General features: G+C 28.7%; 1 protein-coding gene across 1 annotated transcript; it reads left to right on the top strand.

The window, feature by feature from the left end:
• Window positions 1–9,342: 9,342 nt before the first annotated feature.
• On the top strand, window positions 9,343–10,896 carry LOC17895014 (inactive serine/threonine-protein kinase At1g67470). The gene has a single exon (XM_023787896.1). The coding sequence runs from the start codon at window positions 9,343–9,345 to the stop codon at window positions 10,648–10,650; it is 1,308 nt and encodes a 435-aa protein (XP_023643664.1). The 3' UTR covers window positions 10,651–10,896.
• Window positions 10,897–11,815: the final 919 nt, after the last annotated feature.

Here is an 11,815-nt window from a genome sequence, read left to right as displayed (position 1 = left end):
GTGTATATAGAACCGGTTTAGTTTCGGTTATCTATATGGTGTAACTCTTAGTATTTAAGTTAAACTTGTATCATATTTACACTTTAATGAAGCTCATCTTATTATATAAACCTTGGTTTTCAAAGTCAGCCATTAACAAGATCGTGACACATGTCAATTATAAACGATAAGATATTGATACGTGTCGTAACTACTTTTGTTAATATTTGGATAAAATAGAAATATTATTAACCCTATCGAAAAAGGAAATAGATAAAATAAATATTATAAAGAATTATATATTAAAATTATTAATAAAATAAAACAAATAACATAATTTCAGTTATGTCTATTTGGTTTACTAATAAGATAGGGATTTAAAATTTATAATTAACAAGAATATATGGCGGTTTTTGTTTACAGAAGAGGATTAAGGTTTAAACTTTAATTTTACAATTAAATCAGGTTATTTGTTGGTTTGGGTATATAAATGATAAATAAGAATTATAATTTATTTTACAAAATGGTATAATCATGTTTTAGAGGATAATTGCTAAATTATGATTTTTTAAAATATTTTAGCAATATTATGAGTAATGGTAAATAGCTCCCAAATAGCTCCCAAATATTTTGGTGATTGTCAGTTTGACATTACTAGATTTTTATAATTAACGTTTAATAACGAATTTTAAGATATATATATATACACGTTTATTTGATACTTCAAACCAAATAAAATCTCTTTCCAAATGAAATTAGTTTTTCTTATTTTTTCAAAAAAAAAATTAGAAATTATTTTTTATAAGTTATAATAAATATCAGTTTTAATTTAATTTTAAATAAAGATAACCCGCCCATCGGACGGGTACTATACTAGTAATAATAATAAAAGTTCGTTAGATCCGAAACTAATTATTAACTTATAACTCCTTTTCTTTTTGTTTTCAGTTTTTTTATGGTCATATTTTTAACTAACCCAAAATAATATACCAATTAATTACAAAGAAAAATAAAATAGAAAATAAAATGATAAAAAAATTTATAAAAAAGAAATCGTTAAATTTACCTATTATATTCATTGACGTTGGTGTTTCATTCGACCTATATAAAGTATTTTCAGCACTCGAGAGAAGCTTTATATGGCATGTACATGTGTAAATCGACTATACAAGTTAAGCTCTAATACATGTTTCGTTCGATGATAATTAATTAGACTATAAATCATGCATGCATGTTCGACATTTCTAACTTACGTACATCAGAAACTTGAGTGGAGATCAGATTAAAGGTTATGTATCGAAGAGTCTTATAATATTAAGCATCAAATTAATATAAGAGCATGAATCCTTAAGGAGTAGAAGAACGTTCAGAATTTTATGGCGTTGCTTTGATATTAATGTATGATGTAATTGGAATTTAAAGATGGGTCGTCATTAGGAATTAAGTTTTTTTTGTGTCTTAGTGAGAACTCCATTTGAAAGGCAAATTTTAACCTAAACAATTTTAAAGGTAAGTGAGTTAGCAAAATTTGTACATATGCCAGCAAAATCTGCATACATGATATCTGACTCATCGTAGTTGATCAACATAATTTCAGTTAATATTAATTTTTGTTTATTTGAAAAAATTTTTAGTTCATGTTTAAATTCATACATTAACAAAATTGAGATATTAAAATACACTTTTGAAATTTTACAGGTTGAAATTACCCAGAATTTTGTGTGGATTATAGTTCACTTTTGCTTAGATGTCAGGGGGGGATGTGTCTTATTGTATTATAACTCATTAAGCCACTTTAATTATTTCCTACAATTGTCTTTTGCGTCGAAATGGGAGAGCACTTAGAAAAGTACAAGTCCTCAAGTCAACAAAAAGAAATGAGTAATTTGTAAAGTACTTTTTTTTTAGCTTAATGAACTTGATTATACTATATTATGCTAGGGAGGTCTTCAGTCTTTTGATTTATTTGGTTTCAAAGTAAAGTACTTTTTTCTTAGAGATGGGTTAGTGGCGGAAGAGGAACAAGAAGCGAATATTAGCGAGAGGGGCGATGGTGTTAGAAGAGCTGATAGAATATTATCAAATTCTTCTCTGCTGATGAGATCTTCAAAGCCACCAACAGTTTCAGCAAATCTAATCATCTTTCCGGATTAGAGGAATGGTATTCAGGTAAGAACGAGAACTACTGCAAAATACTCGTCAAGAAATGCTATAAACACGGAGATATAGGTATTTGTGGGGACATAGCAATATCATCGATGGTAAGTGGTCACAAGAACTTCTTGAAATTAGTTGGATGTTGTCTTGAGTTTAAAGATCCATTCATGGTTTATGATGGTGTTACTGTTAAGAAACATTACAAATTAGATATAAGTACCCTCTCTAGGTGTCCATTTTCAAAAATACATTCTTCAATGTACAAAACGACTTAATTACCTCCTTTATTATAACCCATGATGAAGAAAAGAATATTTTTTCCAGCAAAAAGAATATTCCTTCTGAAATATTTCCCTCCAAATTTTCCCGCCAAAAATTTTTCCGCCAAATTTTTTCCGCAATTCCTTAAAAAAACCTTTTAAAAACCTTGTAATTTTTTTTAAATCCTTAACAAATCCTTTAAAAACCCTTGTAAATCTTTTAAAAGTCATCTAAAACCTTTCAAAACTTTAGTAAAAATTTTAAAACCATTGTAAATCATTTTATAACATTTATAAACACTTTAAAATCCCTTTAAACCCCTTATAACCGTGATAAAACCTTTAATAAAAACTTTTGTAAACTTCTAAAACCCTTTGAAAACCCTTGTATATCCTTAAAAACCATTTTAAAAAACTTGTAATACCTCTAAACGTTTTTGTAAACCCTTTAAAAACCTTTGTAAACTTCTAAAACCCTTTAAACACCTTCTAAATCCTTTAAAACTATTTTTAAATCTTTGTAAATATCTATCAAAATCCTTGTAAATCATTTTAAAACCATTTTTAAATCCTTGTATGCCTTTAAAAACACTTGTAAATCCTTTTAAAAAACCTTTAAAAATCCATGTAAATTTTTAAAATCTTTTAAAAATCCTTGTAAATCCTTTTAAAACTGTTATAAACTTATAAAAACTTTTAAAAACCATTCAAAAACCTTTGTAAGCTTCTAAAACCTTATAAAAATCATTACAAAGCTTTTAAAAACCATTTAAAAACTCTTGTAAATCCCTTTAAAAACTCTTGTAAATCCCTTTAAAAACTCTTGTAAAACCTTTAAAAGACCCTTCAAAAATCCTTGTAAATCATTTAAAAAAATTTGGCGGGAAAATTTTGTAAAATTTTTCTTTTTTGCGTGAAAATTTTTGCGGAAATCTTTATTGCGGGCAAATTTTTCTCGGAAATTTTTTTGGCGGGAAATTTTTGGAAGGAATATTCCTTCATTTAGGAAAGAATTTTCTTTCAACTAGGTGTAAAATGGCCATTAAAATTTCAGAGAGGGCAAAAATGAAAATGGCAAAAAAAGAGGGTAGTTTTGCAAAATGTATCATAAAAAAGTTATTAGTAATAATTTCTCATTAATAAACACTATAAATTAATAAATTTTGCTGGTCCCAAGTCGGGCCAGTGTAAAAATTGACCAAATTCGATAAAATAGTAAGATAATATTTTTTTTAATTCCTATGTAAAATATAGTCCCAATAATATCATAAATTAATAATCACTATATACATATATATATATATATATATATGTAGATATATTAATATATGTTTTTTGTTTTTGTAAAAATCAATTATCTCTTAGAGTTCACCTCAATAAATAATTTTATGTTAGTATATTTTTAAACATTAATCTTGTGATATATACCATCAGATTTTTCAAATTTTAAATATGCATCATATTCTTTTTTTTTTATATAGGATGTTGAAATATAACAGTTGAGGTTATTGATATACATTTGAATTTATGTATATAATTTGTATAAGTGAATTTATTCATAATATTTTTAGTTTATAGTAAATTTCTCATTTTTAAAATATAATATTCATTTTCTAACTACTATATAACTTATAATATCTAAAAGATTAGTCTTATTTTTGTAAAATCGTGTCAATTCATATATTTTAAAATTTTAAAAAAATAAAAATACCGCTATAAATTAATAATTATTAAGTTACACTATAAAATAATAGATAAATTAATATCAATATAAATTAATAAAATATCCTAGTCCCAACATTATTAATTTATAGAGGTTCACTGTAATATTAGAGACGACACCGTGATGAATCGGGTTCAACGTGAACTAGAATTCGGGTGTAATGATAACCCAATATCACTGTCTTAACTATATTATATAAGTCATATATATTATTCCTTCTATTTTATAAAGAGTTTCATTTTAGAGAAAAATTTTTGTTACACAAAGAGAGTCATTCTACATTTCTAATGCATTTTTACATTTGATTTCCAAATATTTCCCTTAATTTATAATTAATTAAACCATTAACCATTTATTAAATATGAGTTTATATGTATATTTTAATCTTTTCTTAATTTGTGTGAAATGTGTCAAAATGAGACTCTTTATGAAATAGAACGAGTATTATATATGTTATATTTATGCATTATTAAAGAGGTGATTATTATACACTAGAACTGAGACCATATATACGAGATCCGTGATCAAATTCAGGATCCGTTGCGATCCGCTCCGAAAAACCGGATATCCGGATAGTGAAATAACGGATCTGGCCGGATACTTATACAAATACGGATATTTGATAATTTTAGCCCAGATATCTGGATCCGACATTTTTAATATTTATTATTATATTTATTATATAATATAGTTTGAAATTGAATCGATAGGGGAAATAAAAAATGTTTGAAATTGGGTTGAATTGTGAGGTTTATAAAGAAGGGCAAATTAGTCTTTTTACTTCAAAACTAAGGGTGTGCGGTTATGGATCAAAAACTTAAATGCTGCTAGTTCAGGGAATTTTTCAGTAATAATCTTAGATAAAAAATTAAGAAATTAAAAAAATCTAATTTGATCAATTCAAACAAAGATATTAAAAATATTTATCGCTGGCGACGAGTTAACTATAATGTGTTATATGACAGGTGAGTTATGATCGTTATAACAAATGCAAAGAATAAATATAAAATAATATAACATATCAAAACTTTGTTTAAAAATATATAATATATTAATGTTTTTATAAAATAAAATATGATTCATATTGTAGCACTGGTACTGATTAGTACGATTTATGTTTATAAACCCACTTTGTACAACACAAGATTCGGTACGAAATGAGAGCTTCTTTACGAGTTTAGCTTGGAAAATACATTATAGATGTATAAAAAATACTGAAATGTACAGTAAAACCTCTATAAATTAATACTCTATAAATTAATAAACACTATAAATTAATAAATTTTGTTAGTCCCAAGTCGGGCCAATGTAAAAATTAACAAATTCGATAAGATAATAAGATAATAAGTTTTTTTGAAATCCCTATGTAAATATAGTCCCAATAATATCATAAATTAATAATCACTATATAAATATATATATATATATATATATATGTGTGTGTAGTTATGTTGAAATATTCTTTTAGTTTTTTCTAAAAATGAATTTCTCCTAGACCTCATCTCTATACAAAAAATTTATATTATATTTTTAAACTATAATCTTATAATATATTCCATAACATCATAAAATAAACAAAAAATTTCTAATGTTTTCTATTTATAAATATGCATCATATTCATTTTTATTTGTTTTATAGGATGGTAAAAGATAATAATTGAGGTATTAATCATATATTTGAATTTATGTATGTACTTTGTATTTTTTTTGTCATCATGTATGTACTTTGTATAGACAGGAATTTATTTATAATATTTTGAATTCATTGTTATTTCTTTTTAATAAATATAGAATTCAATTCTAAACTATAAAAATTTATATAATCTTAAACTATTCTTTTTTTTGTAAAAATTTCCAAATTCATAATTTCAAAAAACGTTAAGAGTGAAAATACCACTATAAATTAATAATTATTAATTTACACTATAAAATAATAAATATTAATTTACAGATAAATTAATATCACTATAAATTAATAAAATTTTAAGGTCCCAACATTATTAATTTATAGAGGTTTTACTGTATAACCAAAAACCCTAGTTGTTACCTTTTTTTAATTTATTAATTTTTATAAATAGCAATTTCCTCTCTTTCCTATTTGAAAATGGCAAAAACAGAAATAAATCATATATCATTATTTATTTAATTGTTTTGTCGAGGAAAAAAATAGGGAAAACCCTTATTACAAAACATCAATAACGTCCTGGTACTCACAAAGCAGGTCTACAGCTTTCTGTTATGGAGAAATTTCCAAGATATTTAGAGTTCGTTGGGGCTCGGCAACAGAGTTAATTATTTTATTTTTTATGTCTGAGAAAAGCTTCACTTTATTTTGTCTTGACACAGCAAAAGATATATAAAAAACATCATTTATGTAGGGTTATTAAAATTTTGCTTTAATCAACCTCTAAAACGTTTACTACTCTCCTTAAACCAGTCTCCACTAAATTCATAATGTTTGTGGACGAGTTTAACGTGGTTTTGTATTATTGTATATGTTGGAGTGATACTGAAACTTTTAGAATAGACATATACTTAAACCAAAAAAAAACTAATGATGAAGGTTTACTATATAGAGGGTTATATTAGAGGATGAAAGGATTTGGAAGAGTGGTCTAAACTAGATAATGATGTAATTTTTTTTTTAATTTTTTGTCATCAGATAATGATGTTAATGATATAGAAATTTTTTTTTTTTTTAATGATATAGATATTAGCAACGATTTATGATGTCCAAAAATATATTTTAATTCTTCTAATTATACCGAAGATGCATAAAAGAGATTTCTCTGAATCTAAGAAGAAGAAGCATAAAGATTTAAATAAATTTTTTGTCTTTAACAATAATATTTCATACTAGATTTCGAACAAACTTGTGGGAAGATACATATATTAATGAAATTGAAGTGCTAAAATCAAGTTTTTTCAAAAAAGGTGATTATAATACAATTGTTTCAAAAAGATATGATGTTGAATTGAAAAACTTGGTTCAAAATAAATGATAAAGTAAAAGAAGAATATAAACAAGAAAACATAAATAAGAAAATGATTAAACATAGAAGAAAAGTGCATGACAATCACTATGTAAGAGTTGAGCATAAGTGACTACGTCTAATCCATACCGATCACAATAAATATTTTACATAAACGAGGGTTCAAGATTGGTGCAATAAGCATTAGTTTTTACAAGTTTCAATAAGTGTTAGTATTTTTTCAATATTAAACAATCCATCAAAATTTTATTATATTGTTAGTTAATTAAAGTTTATGAATACAAACGCTTTGACCGAATCTACACTCATCATATTGTTCAAAGAAATTTCATCTACAATGTATATGCTGTATATGGATATGGTGATCACTACATACACCGACGCTTTAATGGTGGACTTCAGAAAAGTTCAAGTCCTCAAGAAATGAGTATCTTAAAAAAAAATCTTTAATTACGCTTTAATTTTGTCACGTAATTTTGACACATCTGTTTTCATTAGTGTCTTCAAGAGAATTTATGATATATGTGACCCTCTTGGATAGATACTATTTATTATGCATATATACTTGTCTGCATAAGAAAATTATGTTGAATGGGCAACAACTGAGTTGGGTTCATCAATGTAAATATGTAAACTCTATATGACTGTTTTGTAAAATTCGGGTTTCTATCTCAAGTAATGTTATACATGATGTTATATAATTCAAATCATTAAGCCACTTCCAGAGACCATAACTCTTGTCGAGAATACTGGTATAATACACACTTCTATATACGTGTGAGAAGCTACGAAGATCATGAATATACGTACTATAATAATAATGCACTAGATTATTACAATTACGTTTCAATTCTAGTGTATGACTGATTTCTCTCTCTACGTTCTAGCTAGTTTTTCCTGTTTTAAAGTTCTGTGTTGAATTTGTAGACTGTTTTTATCTTTTGTTTGGTCGTAGCTTCCAGGGAAATATAGTCTTCCTCCGGCTTTGTTTCCAGAGACATGTATGTTGTCTGCTGGCTTTTAGTCTCCCTTGTTTAGGTTTATGTATCGTACCTTGTATCCTTTCTTATGTTTATCATATAAATTTCAAAGAGAAAAAAAAAATACCACAATTCTTGCAATATAAGGCAAGAATTTTGTTTAGGAGCCGAATAGAATTTTAAATTGTAGACATATCCATCAGGTTTTTTTTTACCACTTTAGAAGTCCATTATAATTTTAATCTGAACGGCATATGTGTTAATAAAAAACAGATGTGAAAAGCTCAATAGTACCGTGTGTATTCTCTACTTTATTATGGACGTGTGTATTAAGTAGAGAATAAAGTAGAGAATACACACGTGCTAATATCCATATACTGAAATCGGGTCTAGTTTAAAAACGTCTAAACCAATCCGGAAGAGTTATTTTCCCTTTTAACCTTAATTAAACAATTTTGTAAAATCAACTGTGAAGGGCAATTTCTGTAAAAAAACTGAAACGAAAAGTGGCAAAAGAAAAAAAGAAAGGCTGCGAAAATAATAAAATAGATATATGAAAAATGGGAAAAATGTCATTTAAATCATGAACTTTCAAATTTTGGCCATTTAAATCACGAACTTTCTATGTGGCCATTTAAAGCATGAATTTTTTGTGAACTTAGTTTTTAAACCATCATCTTTCGTTAACAAAGCCAAATTGTACATCATATCCAAAAATTTGTTACAAAACAACTAACAAACATTTAGCCATCACTAATTCATCTCTATTAGTAAGAGACGACGTCGTTTAAGGCTAAAACAAAGTGAGAAAGTAGGGATTTGATTTTTGGATTATGACGTTAGAATCACGATTTTGAGATATCGTTTTAGCATTAAACGACGTTTTTTCTCACTAACAAATATGATTAACGATGGTTAGCTGCTTTGTCAACGAATTTGAGGATATGGTGTTCATTTCGGCCTGGTCAACGAAAGATGATGTTTTTAAAACTAAGTTAGCGAAAAGTTCATGTTTTGAATGGCCATATAGAAAGTTCGTGATTTAAATGGCCAAAATTTGAAAGTTCGTGATTTAACTGACATTTTTCCCTATGAAAAATACCCTTTACAGTTTTTTATTGATACACAATACATACACCGACGGTGGAGTTCAAGTCCTCAAGAACTGAGTATCTTAAAAAAAAGAAAAAACTAATGTAATCTAGTAAATCTAATCTGAAGTACTTGTTATATTTTTTTTGGGTATAGAGATGAAATGGTGGTGGAGGAGGAAGAGGAATAAGAAGCTGATATTAGCAAACAAGAGAGGGGCGAAGTTGTTAGAAGATCTGATCGAATGTTGCGATGGTAAATCCAATTCCATCAAATTCTTCTCCGCTCATCAGATCCTCAAAGCCACCGATTATTTCAGCCACTCTAATCTTGTTGCTCTGCACGACTGGTATTCAGGTAAGAACGAGAACCACCGCAAAATACTCGTCAGGAAATTCAATAGAAATCGAGATGGAAGAATTTGCCGGGACATAGCAGTATCATCGATGGTGAGTGGTCACAAAAACTTTATGAAATTGGTTGGATGTTGTCTCGAGTGTGAAAATCCGGTCATGGTTTATGATGATGTTAAAAAACATTACGAATTAGATATAAGTAGAGAGCTGTGGGAAAGGAGAATGAAGATAGCTGAGGATATCGCCATTGGTTTAGCTTACCTTCACACCGCCTTCCCTAGGCCCTTTGTATATAGGAGTTTTTCTGATGGGAATATCTTATTGGACGAAGATGGTGTCGCGAAGCTGACTGGTTTCTCTTTCTGCGTCTCAATTCCACAAGGAGAAACATTTGTCAAGGTTGACGTAGTGGCCGGAACACTTAATTACATGGACGAGAAATACTATCGAAATCTGGTAGTCTCGGAGGAAACGGATGTGTTTGCCTTTGGAATATTAATGCTAAGGCTTCTAACGGGAGATGAAAGGTTCTTGAAATATGATGATGATGAAGAAGAAGGAGAAGCTGATGATGATGATGAAGAAGGAGAAGCTGATGATGATTATGAAGAAGGAGAAGCTGGCGATGAAGGGTATGATGATGATAATAAATCTTATCACTCTGCAGCCATGTCGGAGATCAATGATCAGAGAAGACAATTTTCAGAAGAAACTGACAGTGAAGAAGAAGGAGAAGCTGTTGGTGAAGAGGATGATCTTGATGACTATGCAACCATGGTGAGTCCGGCTAATCCGTCTTATTTTAGACGGTTCAAATTCATTGAAGAGCGAAGAATGGATGAAGTTATAGATCCAGAAATGCTAGAAAAGATGGGTGAAATTTCAGAAGAAGAGCTTTCTCAAATGAAAGCTTTCAAAATGCTCTCACTGCGATGCATCGGTCATAAAGGGGAAATTCCAACGATAGTGGAAGTCGCCAAAGAACTAAAGAAGATACAAAGATCTCTTAATACCACCGATTCCTCTTATCCTTCAGGTGAAACCCAGTTAAACTTTGCTCAAGACATGTCTTCCACAGTCGTCCTCTCAAACCAGACTACAAACACATAGGCATTGCTTACATGTATCGCCTCTGCTTTCATGTATTTCACGAAATTATACAATGGCTTATGTTGACCTGGTTTCGGTTTCTCAGGAAAAAAGCAGAGGATGTGTTGAAAAGAACTTCGATTCTTGTTTGTAATGAAGACATTATCACCTTAGTGCTATGTGTCTGTATGTTTTGGCCTTTTGGGTTTGATCGACCCATCTGTTTTGATTAGTGTCATCAAGAGATTTTATGAAATATGTGAACCTCTTGGCTAGATACTATTTGTTATGCATATCAACTTGTCTGCATAAGAATATTATGTTGAATGGGCAACAACTGAGTTAGGTTCATCAATGTAGAACTGTGAACTCTATATGACTGTTTTGTAAAATTCGGGTTTACCAAACCTTCGTTTTAACGGTGACATTCATGTCTCAAGTAATGTTAAACATAGATTATTACAGTTACGTTTCAATTCTAGTGTATGACTGATTTCTCTCTCTACGTTTCAGTTCCACAAAGAGAAACATATGTACAAGTTGATAATCCAAACGGATTATATGTACAATAGGTTTAATTACCAGAATAGCTAGTAGAGTCATCTCGGAGAAAACGGATGTGTTTGCCTTTGGAAATTTTGATATTGCAATGCCTTATAATTGGTAAAATTTAAACTTGGGTAGAATATTTATTTTAAACAAAATTATATTCAACAAAGCTTTTGACTTAGGGCTTGTTCTTTTGCTGATCGCTAGCAATTCAATCCAGCGACTAAAAAGTTAACTGTTTTTCTGCTCAGATTTGAAACAAATCTGAAACCGGCGACTGTTTTAAGGTGAGAGAGAAGGAATTGAGAGTCAATCAATAGCCAAAAAATTAGCCATAAAAATTGCGACTGAAAATCAATCGCCATAAAAATCAATCGCCATAAAAATTGCGACTGTTTTAAGGTGAGAGAGAAGGAATTGAGAGTCAATCAATAGCCAAAAAATTAGCCATAAAAATTGCGACTGAAAATCAATATAAAAATCAATCGCCATAAAAATTGCGATTTGCGACTGAAAATATGGGGAAAACTCTGTTATAAGAATAAACCCAGCGATTGAAAAAAGGGAAATGAAGAACTATTATCCGCCGCAGGTTGTGATTGCTGGCGACTTGCAAAAAAAACAAGGCATAAGTAAG

This window comes from Capsella rubella, unplaced genomic scaffold, assembly GCF_000375325.1.
Source record: "Capsella rubella cultivar Monte Gargano unplaced genomic scaffold, Caprub1_0 scaffold_2, whole genome shotgun sequence".
NCBI classification, from domain to species: Eukaryota; Viridiplantae; Streptophyta; class Magnoliopsida; order Brassicales; family Brassicaceae; genus Capsella; species Capsella rubella.
Note: the sequence above shows the minus strand (reverse complement) of the source record. Positions and strands in the feature narration are given on the sequence as shown.

Bases quoted from the DNA above. Each gene is read 5' to 3' on its own strand.
- LOC17895014 (XM_023787896.1), top strand. From the start codon at position 9,343: ATGAAATGGTGGTGGAGGAGGAAGAGGAATAAGAAGCTGATATTAGCA.